The sequence below is a fragment of the Leiobunum rupestre genome, chromosome 7, assembly GCF_980474605.1.
Source record: "Leiobunum rupestre chromosome 7, qqLeiRupe1.1.hap1, whole genome shotgun sequence".
Taxonomy (NCBI): Eukaryota; Metazoa; Arthropoda; class Arachnida; order Opiliones; family Sclerosomatidae; genus Leiobunum; species Leiobunum rupestre.
The window spans coordinates 29,151,526-29,163,518 of record NC_143390.1 but is presented as its reverse complement, the minus strand read 5'-3'; the positions used below and the strand labels follow the sequence as shown (position 1 = coordinate 29,163,518).

At 37.2% G+C, this 11,993-nt stretch overlaps 2 protein-coding genes across 2 annotated transcripts in view; one reads left to right on the top strand and one right to left on the bottom strand.

Annotated features, from left to right (window-relative positions):
• Positions 1–11,993, bottom strand: part of wb (wing blister) — an 81,752-nt gene extending 69,759 nt beyond the window's left edge. Inside the window, exon 1 of the mRNA XM_090154583.1 lies at positions 11,726–11,993. Within this exon, the coding sequence (XP_090010709.1) occupies positions 11,726–11,813 (88 nt within the window). The 5' untranslated portion in view covers positions 11,814–11,993. The remainder of the gene's footprint in view (positions 1–11,725) is intronic.
• Positions 1,333–2,654, top strand: LOC149935983 (U20-hexatoxin-Hi1a-like). The gene is made up of 5 exons (XM_090180696.1): positions 1,333–1,452; positions 1,511–1,644; positions 1,697–1,760; positions 2,380–2,430; positions 2,491–2,654. The coding sequence occupies exons 2-5, from the start codon at positions 1,624–1,626 to the stop codon at positions 2,652–2,654; spliced, it is 300 nt and encodes a 99-aa protein (XP_090036822.1). The 5' UTR covers positions 1,333–1,452; positions 1,511–1,623.

Genomic DNA, 11,993 nt, shown 5'->3' with positions numbered 1-11,993 from the left:
ACTAGGTAAAAGTACTACACGTTTGGCCAACTGTAAATTACTGTTTAAGCAGACGAAATTTGGTAATTAAATTACCGCCATCTTTCGATTCGTCGTGAAACCATCATTTAGAGACGGCAGTTTTTACACACAATCCTAAGGATTTGTGTGTATTAGTCTCACGTACAGTGTAGCCGATGCTGCCGATGCCGCCGTGTAGCGCATATCTCTTCAAAGGTTAGGGCTAGAAGAGTCAATGATATCTCGTTCGAGTGTATATATCTCGCAATTCATAAATTTTGGAAATCGAAGCCCAAGAAGTTGGGCATTTGCCCAATTTACCGTTTTCGGTAGTTTGGCTTTGTGTGGTAGATATTTTGTTAAAAATTAAGTCCGGTAACGTTAAAAAAAATATTATTGGATAGGTTAGGATTCAGTGGAACTATCCATTCGGTTATATCAGTATAAATATTAATGTTAAGTAATCTAAGGGACCCCAATGTTCGTGGTTTTATATTTCGCCTGAATTTTAATTCTAAGTAAGGTTTTTTGGGCAGCGTATACGTACCCACCTCAACTTTCAACATTGTAAATCCGCGTGCTTATAGACACTATACGCGAATTTCTCTCTGGCATTTTTCAAGGCCGTTCTAATATGACCCAAAGTAACAAATAAGTGTGACTCTTATCGGAGGCCGTTCTAATATGACCAAAAGTAACAAATAAGAGTGACACTGATCGAAGGAATCTTCGATGCTTTCAAAGTATGACTAGAAGTAATAAATAAGTCTAAATATGTATATATGTATTGATATTAATCCGCCGTGTTTTGTAAATACTTACTCTCAGTAGCAGACGTCATACCGACTTCAAGAGTTGAGCGAGGGTAAAAACCAGGAGTAATACATATAAGGTTGATCTAAATCAACCTTGCAAAAACAGTTTTCCTTCCCTCTCTTACCGTAACCAGTGGCGTAACTAGGGACAGTGGCGGACTGGGTCTAATATTTTAAGCTGCCAGAAGACAAAGGGTGCCAGCTTTAATAACTATAACGCTATCATGTTTGAGGGGCCCACTTCATGAACGGTCCCTGGGGCCCACCTGCAGGTTCACTCTATGGCCAGTCCGCCACTGACTAGGGACCCGCAGAGCCTGCGACCGAAAATTGGACTAATGCTTGATAACCAAAAAAAAGTTTTTTATTACAAAGGGACCTTTTGATATCCTGCGGGGAGGGGAGGGGGGCCAACGTTGTCGTTACGCCACTGAGTCCGTAACGAACATTTTATGGAAAGGTCTAATAAGCCCTTATTGGATGATCAACAATAGTTTCATGTTTTGTAGGTTATATTTTTACTTTTCGTATCACCTTAGTCGAAAATTAAAATTATACGTACTGGGGGGTTAAATTAGTTCAGGTAGTACATCTATATAATTCGAACGTGGCCGATCTCCAACCGCCGGCTTTACTGGTAATTATAGCGTACAAACCAAAGCTTTTACATTATTTCCTAATTGTTTAACGTACAGAGGCGCGCGATCCCGAATAGTTAACGCCTTTACGTCAAACTGCAGTTCCCAGTTAACAAACCTTCAACGATCATCCTTGACGTCGCGTTGCAAATTCATCCGTGTGCGAAAAAATGAAGATTATTTTTATTTTGGTAATTAAAAATTCTTGAACATAGCTTTATTTATTAATACTTGTACTTTTAGATGTTTTGCGCCATCGTGTTGTGGCCATCAATACAGACTAAAAACATTGCGGATCTTTTCAAAGGTGATGAAGTATAATGCTTAGATATAATTATTTATTACGTTTTTTAATCCTTGTTAAAAAGGTGGTAAAATTCACGTATAATTACCATCATATTACATTTTTCTAATGTTATTCGCTTGAAACATGGCTCCCGCTGATTTTTCATAGAAAAAATAGTGCGGGTTGAAAACCGTCATGTATTGATTTTTTAATATTATTCCATCAGAAAAATATAGTTCGTCAATAGGTAAATATCCCTACGCATTGTAATTTTTACATTTAATATATTTAAGTTAAGTAATAAACTCGGTAGATTTTGGGCCGTATTGCCCTGTACACATTCACGATTGGCGTGAAATTCGCGCCCAATGGAATAATAATAATAATAAAATAATAATAATCAGCTAGACTAATACCCAAGGCACCACCTTAGGCCTAAGTCAGCAAGCCGGGTTACGATGCGTAGGAGGGTGGTGGCAAGCCCTTCAAGCCACGCGAGCCAACAGCTCCCTACACTTACTAGTAACTATTACCGTTAACCTCAACAAATTTTTATGGAAGGGGAAACCGAAGAGCACGTAATATTAGTTTGCTAAAAATTATGTTCCAAAATGAATTTTTTTTTAATTAAAATCTATAGATTTAAAGTTTTGCAAGACTGCAGTAGAGTCAATTCCAAAGCCTCTGGAAAGTAATGTGTAAAAAGGTCAGGTGAAGATAAATCGATATCAAACTATGTTGAACCATTTAGATGTAGTGGGAAAATACATGCCACAATGTGACGACGATGGTAACTACAAGCCCCGACAGATATTCGGATCAACCGGATATAGCTGGTGTGTGGACACGAAATTCGGCTATTTTACAGGAATGGTTAAAGGACCTGAAGATAGTGATACTTACTTGTCTTGCTAAATGAAATAAAACCCTGGTTTCGTGAATATAAGAAACGTATTTTTATTTTTACTTAAATATCACCACACATGGATATAAACAAATTATTATTTATATTGTTATTTAAAAAAAAAGGATTTTAAACTTGTTAACGCCGTATACTTTGGAAAAAAAAAATACATCTTCAAGGAAAGTTACTGTTTATAGAGTGCTTATTGAAATAATGGAAACTTTTCACTTGAAGGATATGCAAAAAGTGTTTCCTTTTATCCCGGTAGCTTTGTTTGACGTATTAACGAGGGGTCGGACACTTGCGATTATTTTGTACGGGATTTCGGGATTTCGTAGAGATTTTGGCGATTTTATCATTACTTTTTGAAGGGATTTTGGGATTTCCATGTTAATTTACCTTAGAGAGAGTTAAGGTTAATGGGTTAAAATCATCTTTCCCATATTTTGCGAATACCCAGTTCATAAGTGAATGGAAGAGAAGACGACGGAACCGAGGGCAGGTCACTTCCATTTTGGGTGCGTCTTAATCATAGTAAAATGATTAAATCAGGGTAATCAAGATTAAAAAATCTAATCACGATTTAAACGAGATTTAATCATTTTAATTAGATGTAATCATTTTAATTAGATTTAATCATTTTAATTAGATTTAATCATTTTAATTAGATTTAATCATTTTAATTAGATTTAATCATTTTAATTAGATTTAATCATTTTAATTAGATTTAATCATTTTAATTAGATTTAATCATTTTAATTAGATTTAATCATTTTAATTAGATTTAATCATTTTAATTAGATGCAATCAATATAATCGGTTGAATCGAGAATTTATCATTAAAATCAAAACTAAAGTACGATTTAATCATATTAATCACGATATACTTTTTTAATCAGGATTTAATCATTTTAATCAGATTTGATCATTTTAATCAGATTTGATCATTTTAATCAGATTTGATCATTTTAATCAGATTTGATCATTTTAATCAGATTTGATCATTTTAATCAGATTTGATCATTTTAATCAGATTTGATCATTTTAATCAGATTTGATCATTTTAATCAGATTTGATCATTTTAATCAGATTTGATCATTTTAATCAGATTTGATAATTTAATCATGATTAAATCAGATTTAAACATTCTAATCAAGATTAAACGTGATTTAATCAACTTAATCATGATTAAACGTGATTTAATTAACTTAATCGTGATTAAATTGAATTTAATCAAAATAATCACGATTAAATCGGATTTAATCGTTTGAGGGGTGCGTCGTTAATCAAGGAAGTGATCTGCCCCTCGGACGGAACCGCGGCGAAGTTGTGACGTAGTGCAAGTGAGTCTTCACAAGATATGGCAAAGGGACTTTTCACCCATTGACATATTATAAAGTGTCAATGATGTATTGTAACGATGTGTACATTTTGATTCCGTGTTAATTTGTAGCATTCCGAACGCTTATTCAGTGGCCATACAATGGCGTCACGTCACGGAGACCTTTTCGTTACCGTTAGTGAAACCTAGGAGCAACAAATAAAACACCCCACACAAGGAGAACGCAACCCGTCAAAAGTCGTGGATTTTCTTGCGTACGTTTTTCATTGGCTAGACGCTTTAGCGCCTGCTGCCGTCGGAAGGGGAAAATACAGAAATTGTCTTCCCCCCGCCCGTAAAACGTTCAGCGTAAAGGCTCCTGACGCTCGTCCAATGAAATTCGTACACAACCCTTCGTTAGTGTGTTTAAAGGCTAGCTGCGTTCTCCTTGTGTTTGTTGCTCCTAGGTGAAACAAAATGTGAAAATAAGAAGAGAGTGCAAGCTTCGTGAATCACGACGGGGCAGCCACATTCAGCCGCGAACTTTAATGACCTCGCTGTCACCTCAAATGGATTCTTCGCTGCCTTGTTGTACGATACAACACCCAAAAAGAGGATGCTCTTAGCCCCCCCCCCCCCCCTCCCGTCTCTGTAAAGGGCCAAATGCCCCCGAAGGACAAAGATCGAGGGGTCACGAGAGAATGGCGGCATCTTTTGATATTAAAGTAGGGCCGCCGCGCGCTTGTTTTAGGGGGGTGCACGACGACCAGGGTCAGAAGAAGCGAACGGTACCCAGCCCACGAAGGAAGAGAATATGGCGGCTGAAGCAGGAAGAGAAGAGCGCGTTTGCCTCCAAGTGGGCGCCTAAAAAAGGTGTTCCCGAAAAATGATTGTTCACGAAGCAAAAAAGAATAGTTCCTCGAAGCATCCGATAGAGGGGGTGAGTGGCGTCCATTGTTGGAACCCCTCCCTACCGTTGGTACGTTTTCTTCCAGGCACTTTAGGGCCCGTGAAAATAACGCCCTATCTGCGGTGTTTTCGCTCCCCTAAATTAGGAAAGGTAAAAGATTTCTCCGTTTTCTTGGAAAAAATGGGTCAACTTTTTAGGGTAGGACAGTCGAGATAGGGCCAAACTCGCGCGTAGGAAGTGGGTGGTCGTTACGGAGATTGGCCTCCGCTGCTTAGAACCGGGCTTCACTGATAATTCGATTGATAGTTTGAAATTGGTAAAGTCTGAATCATTGTACCTCCAAGTTTCACCATCAACATGCAGGGACCAAACTCGGGCAAAGAGTTTAAGGCTGATGGATTTGGTAATAGTTTTGACGGTGATCGATATTTTGCAATAGTCTAGATGGTGATCGATATTTTCCAATAGTCTAGAGGGTGATAGAAATTCTGCCATAGTCTAGAGGATGATTGAAATTTTGCCATAGTCTAGAGGGTGATTGAAATTTTGCCATAGTCTAGAGGGTGATTGAAATTTTGCCATAGTCTAGAGGGTGATTGAAATTTTGCCATAGTCTAGAGGGTGATTGAAATTTTGCCATAGTCTAGAGGGTGATTGAAATTTTGCCATAGTCTAGAGGGTGATTGAAATTTTGCCATAGTCTAGAGGGTGATTGAAATTTTGCCATAGTCTAGAGGGTGATTGAAATTTTGCCATAATCTAGAGGATGATTGAAATTTTGCCATAATCTAGAGGATGATTGAAATTTTGCCATAATCTAGAGGGATATAGAAATTTTGCCATAGTCTAGAGGGTGATTGAAATTTGGCAATAGTCTAGAGGGTGATTGAAATTTGGCAATAGTCTAGAGGGTTATTACAATTTTGCCATAGTCTAGAGGGTGATTGAAATTTTGCAATAGTCTAGAGGGTGATCCGCTGCGTACTACTGGGAGATCAAACGATCAAAATTTCGTAAACTCACGGTGAATATTAGCCAAAGCGACATAAAACGCAAAACTGTGTCAGAACAGTATATTTTTAAGTGTGGCGTTTTAGAACGTATCTCTACGCGCCAATAAACAGAATAGAGAATATAGAGTCCAATTTAGCGAGGGGGTGGTCACTCGTAAATATTTTGTACACCTGATTACTGATTTTCGTAAAACAATCGGTGAATGCTCATAAGTTTTCGATGATTTCCGGTGATTATTTTAAGTGAATTCCCGTGATTACATATAATGCATACACCTGATTAGTTAAGTGACAACCCCCTCGCAAATTACCCATATACCAAGAAAACGGTGGCCCATAACCCAACTAGTCACCGGTAGATATTTTAAAAGGCGCAAAATGTAAGATACTGATACACTTATTTCTTTTTGTCACTTTTGATATTAAAACGCGGGGTATAGACGTACCTTCATCGCGCCTAACCTGTTTACTCTACACGTTCCACGTACGCGTTTGTCTATAGCTACTCTAGCCCGTCTATTAGCGGCTCATCTTCAATCAAGGATGTCCGTGATCGAACAACATTAAAACGAACATTAATCGTTGAACTTAAAACGAAATATTTGAAATAGTCGAACCCTCATACCCACACCAATTTCCAGCTGTTTCAAGGAAGGGAGGCTACAGGCGTTGCAGGGGCGGGAGAACGTTTTACGACTCCATACGGCAGGGGTTTAAAGCGCCGTAAATTAAAGCGGGAGCTTCATTCTTATTCCAAATGTCCCTTTTAGAAAAAGAATCACTCCCTTCCATCGGGGAAGCGACTTAGTTTTAAATTCGGCACGGTACAGTCTGCGTAACAGAAAGGCGCTAGGCCTATTCGCGCTAATTTACGACATTCGAACGAGACGGCCGCGGCTGAAAAAACCCCGACAAGGTTAAGCTAACTGTCACGCTCTTTTAAGAGTATGTAAACGTTTGGAAAAATAATATTGCTCGAGCCTAATTTATGAAATAGCCTTCGTGGAATAAACATGATTTGCCTCGCGTGGTAGACCCGCATACTAATAGCAGAAGTATATCATATTGGTTTTTTACGAGATAAGTATTCGTCTCCTCTGATTTTTCAAAACACGTTTCGGAAGATACAGTTTTGCACGGTGAAATATTCATAAATACGTGTTAATTTTTTAAATTAAAAAAAATAAAAATTTGATTCATTTTATTTAAATAGGCATAGTATTTTAATTGTTTTTATTGATTTTAATTGATTTTTATTGATTTGTAATGATTTTAATTGATTTTTATTGATTTGATTTGATTTGATTCTTTATTGATTTTAATTGATTTTTATGGATTTTAATTGATTTGATTTGATTCTTTATTGATTTTAATTGTTTTTTATTCATTTTAATTGATTTTTATTGATTTGTATTGATTTTAATTGATTTTTATTGATTTTTATTGATTTTAATTGATTCGATTTGATTCTTTATTGATTTTAATTTATTTTAACGTTTTTCTTAAGTTATTTTTTAAAACATTATTAATAATGCGAGTTCAGCGGTAACGTAAACGAAATTATATTGCTGGAGAGCCTACTTTCGTGGTTTCATAAGTACATTGAAGTATAATAGGTTATTTAAATAGATTATTTTTAACCCTCATCCCTACTTATAGTAATTTTGACATTTGTCTCATGGTTAAGCGCAGTAAAACAGGCGGTGGTGCACGGTTTGGTATAAAATTCGCGAGCTTCGGTACCAAGAGCCTACCATCTTAAAGGTCTAGATAAACTTCCGCTGATAATCATTTTGAAATAATATCCCTTTTTGTATACGAATTAATTCACGTGATTTTTCCAAAACCATTTTCGCTTAATGATATATTTAACTAACAATAAATGAGACCGAATAGTATATAAACAAAAATCCTCTTCTCGTAAACACTCCTCTCCGTATTTGTAAACAATATTAGGACTGTCGAAAAAGGTCCCGCGACGAGAGCGTCGCGAAAGTACACCCTAATCAGTAGTTCTCGGCCCGAGAAACTCTACCCCGCGTCAACAGGGTTTCAACATGACTCTGGTGAACTCTAAACAGGCGGAACGGAAAGCTAATCACACACAACGCGCGTATTTTCCTCGAATCTTTTGGGATTCTCATCCGGAAGTAGCAATCAAAAACAGAGCGTGAAAAAATTTCATAGCCCAGCAAAAAATAAATATATCAGAAATTCAGACTCGTCTAGATCACGTTCTCAATGTCTAAGATGGAGGGGGGGGGGGTCAACACCTGACTCTAAAAAGACGACTTCTTTCCAGCCCTCTGTTCAAACGTCATTTTTGCGGATGAAACAAGATGAATTACCGTATTGAGCCGCGGAACTAATATTTAACAGCGATATTGACGCGATTCTGTATTAATTTTACGCGTTGTATTTTTATACAATATAGTCTTGCATGATTTGAGCCATGAGCGAACTCGTACGGAGAAACTTAAATTTTGTGTAGATAATTTAGTATTAGATTTATTAACTTTCTGACATTATTTAAAGATCTTATATTTTAGTAATTTAGGCTTAGTAATATGACAAAACATAAATGCTGTTTAAGCGAAGGTCAAAGCTTACAACAGTCAAGAACGTAATAGAAGTAGTTTTGTTAATTTTCCGGAAGAATAAAATGCGGAAAAATTTCCAGAAAATTTCCGAATTGCGGAAAAGTTTCCGCAAATCAGAAAAATAAAAAATTAAAACATATATTACTTTTTAAGGGTTTTTAATGTTTTTAACTTTTTATCGATATAAAATGTCTAATATCAGTAAACATACTACATAACATTAAAAGTGTTACCTTGTTAATCAGTTTAAACTAGTCTAGAGGTTTAGTTTTACTTTCAGATTCGAAACAATTAGGCGAATTTGCCGCTTTATTTAAATTTCGAAACAATATATTAGACTAATCATGGAATGAAAACTTTTTTTAGTTTTTTCGGAAAAATACGGAAAATTTATCTCAGTAAAACTTTTGCATGTGATGAATAGGAAGTGTCACACTTATGTAACAATATTATACACTTATGTTAGTAATCAATAAAATTAACCAGTTATCACTAATAATCGGTAATAATTACGTGATATTAAAACGTAATCACATTTTAATCAACGTTATTCAACTGTTAAAATTGAATGTAGTAAACGGTATTTAACAGTATTCAGTTTTCACGGGTAATAATAATAATAATCAGCTAGGCTAATATCCAAGTCACCACCCAAGCTAGGCCCAAGTCATCTTTCGACTTTTAAAGCCATTAATTCAGGTGGCCGGGTTACAACGCGTAGGAGGGTGGTGGAAAGCCCTTCGTGCCAAGCGAGCCAACTGCTCCCTACACTTACTATTACCGTTAATCTAGCAACGGTGCTCAAGAATAATCAGGGAATCAAATGCAATCAGGGGTATTCACTAAAAGTCTAAAGAAATTGTAATCACCGTAATCACAATAACCATTTTGGGATCAGTAGAAATCATGAGGAATTGTTTATTTTTTCAAAAATAAAAACGTTTTTGCAATCTTTACATCTTGTTTAATCAACCATAAAATATAAAATGGACCTATAGACCGATACGCATTTGACAAAACTGAAGATCTTTTCAAGAGGGTAACACCATTAAAGGCTGATTTTTAAATAACCAAAGTCTTACCAGATGGCACCATCAGTCTGAATCGTAGAAATTTTAAATTATTAGTTTTCCAAGTTTAGCCTTCGTTTATGGTTTCTACCTAAAACATCGCTTATAATAAATAAGTATTTATTCCCTTCCAAACAAAAATATTAAAGTTTAGTATAAATAAAAGCTTTAAAATTGAGCCTCTAAAGGCTTCGCTCTATATGTTTGTTTCCCTGAAAGCAATTTGGGATTCGGCCTATTCTAACGGTATATTTCCGGGATTATTTACCCTGTAAGAATATAATCTGAGGCTAAGTGTTTACACGCGCACACAGAATGGCCAAAGGTTGGTAAATGTCTTTGAAGGTCGTAGCTTGAAAGGATTATTTTAATGTGGAGTAAAGTGTATGTTCTATCTTTTTAAACGCGCGATTGTACGGCGTAGATTACTCGCGTAACAGACTTAGAAGCAGCCCTTCTCTGCCGTCCTACGCATTTCACTGAAAAATGCGTAGTAATATATTTTGACTTGCAACTGAAATGCAACTGAAATTATTTCAGTTGCAAGTCCAAATTGGTGCTGGACAAAACTGTCAGTGACGAAAAAAGGTTAAAGCATTAAAAGATCTGTCCGAGGGGTTGGACATTTGCCTGTTTTGTGTACGGGATTTTGGATTTTTTTAAAACCATAATTTTTTATTGTGGATTTGTCATACAAAGTCTATGGGAGCAAAATTCTTGGATTTTGGATTTGTGGATTTTTTTCCACATTTTGTACGGGATTTTTCCAAATGACCGACCCCTCGGATCTGTCATACTTATTGTTATTTTGTTGCTTATGATAATGCATTTATAACGCTTGGCTTATAAAACGGGCTTTGTAAATCAAAGTGAAATTCTGTACTTCGATATAGGAAATAATAAACTTATAATAAACGTAGCCTAAGCCCACTTTCATTAGCTTCGTCTGAAAAAAAAGCGCCTAATAAAGCCATTTCCTGATAAGGGAAGTGCCTTCAATTTTGACCACGTTTAACACCAAATTATACGTTTAGTACATCTTTTAACCAAACTGAAAGCTTATTTCGGTTTTACCGAAATTCCCCGCCAAATTGTCATATATATATTCTATATTTTCGCGACGTTTTAATTACTTTTTACCGAATAGATTTTAATTAATGGAACCGAAATTCGTAAGAAATTGAAGCCCCTTTTTTCCTGCTAGCGTTAGAAAAACGCTAATTTCAAGCACCTTGAAAATGAACTAATAGCCGCGAATCAAACCCCGACAATGGACGGTCATTTGATAGTTCACGTAAGACTATCAGAGGGGGTACCGTTTACGCGATTAGACCGACCCGAAATGTCGCCTAATCCGAGCGGTAATATCAATATTACTTGAAAATTGGTTGCCCGAAAAAAGTCCATTTTAGGTATGGAGCCCGGAGGCCTGGTTACGTCCCACCTTTCAAAACAGGTTGGCACACTCGCGCTGACACACGCACCATTCCGCTTGAAGTCAATGAAGACCCATTTGCATCCTACTCTCTCCGCGTAAGATATTAGATAAAATCCCGTCCCCCCCCCCCTGCGTCTCCCCTCGGGTCCCACCCTCCGATATACGCCTCTGCTTTTCTATCCCCACCGACACGAGCTTCGATTTTCGTCTTCAACTATATTTCCTAAAGTAAAAAATTACTTCGCTTTAAAGAAAAAAAAGAAGCGTAGGTTTAAATTCAGGTTCGTAGATTTATCCATTCCGGACATGGCGTGAAAAGTGAATTTAAGCGATAATACTGAAAACGCTTCGGATACAAACTCAATTGAAATATTAAATAGGACAACTCCGTCGGTACCCTTTTAAGGCAGAATCCAGTAAACTCTCGACGGGCGTAAGAGGTCCCAATTTTAACTGACGTTTCCCTATTAGGACGTCACCCATTATCAGCCGTTATTAACTATATTTAACCAGTTGTCGCGCGCTTCTACCAGAGATTCGCTATTTGAAATCGATAAGAACGCGAAGAATACGCGCTGACGCGTTTCTGAGGTAAATAAACGGACAGGTGGGATGACGAGGATGAGGGAAGATGGCCTCCTCCGTCGAGTTGGGCTCGACCGCGAAGCTCGTACGCGCGCACATGGTAGGAAAAGCGCTTCATTTAAAGATAATTAAAAGGTTACGAACCCACGACTCTCCTCTGAGCGACGCATTGAACTGGCAACAGCGCGATAAAGATCCAAACGAATCCGAAAACTAAATCCTTCGTCTTCATATTGTTCGCGGTTTATCGGGACGACGATTCAAAACAACATGATTTTTTCTCGAGCGGCAATGGAAGGAACAGATACGCGTCTCACTCGTGATTCTACGGTACACTCTCTTCTTCGCGGGGCTTTTATCGAGCGGCTGGCTGGAGAGGGAACGCGCCAGAGGTTTTACCAGCGAAGTGGAG

Bases quoted from the DNA above. Each gene is read 5' to 3' on its own strand.
- LOC149935983 (XM_090180696.1), top strand. From the start codon at position 1,624: ATGAAGATTATTTTTATTTTG. The intron at 1,645-1,696 runs GTAATTAAAAAT...TTGTACTTTTAG, and splicing joins TGAAGATTATTTTTATTTTG to ATGTTTTGCGCCATCGTGTT. The intron at 1,761-2,379 runs GTGATGAAGTAT...TAAAATCTATAG, and splicing joins CATTGCGGATCTTTTCAAAG to ATTTAAAGTTTTGCAAGACT.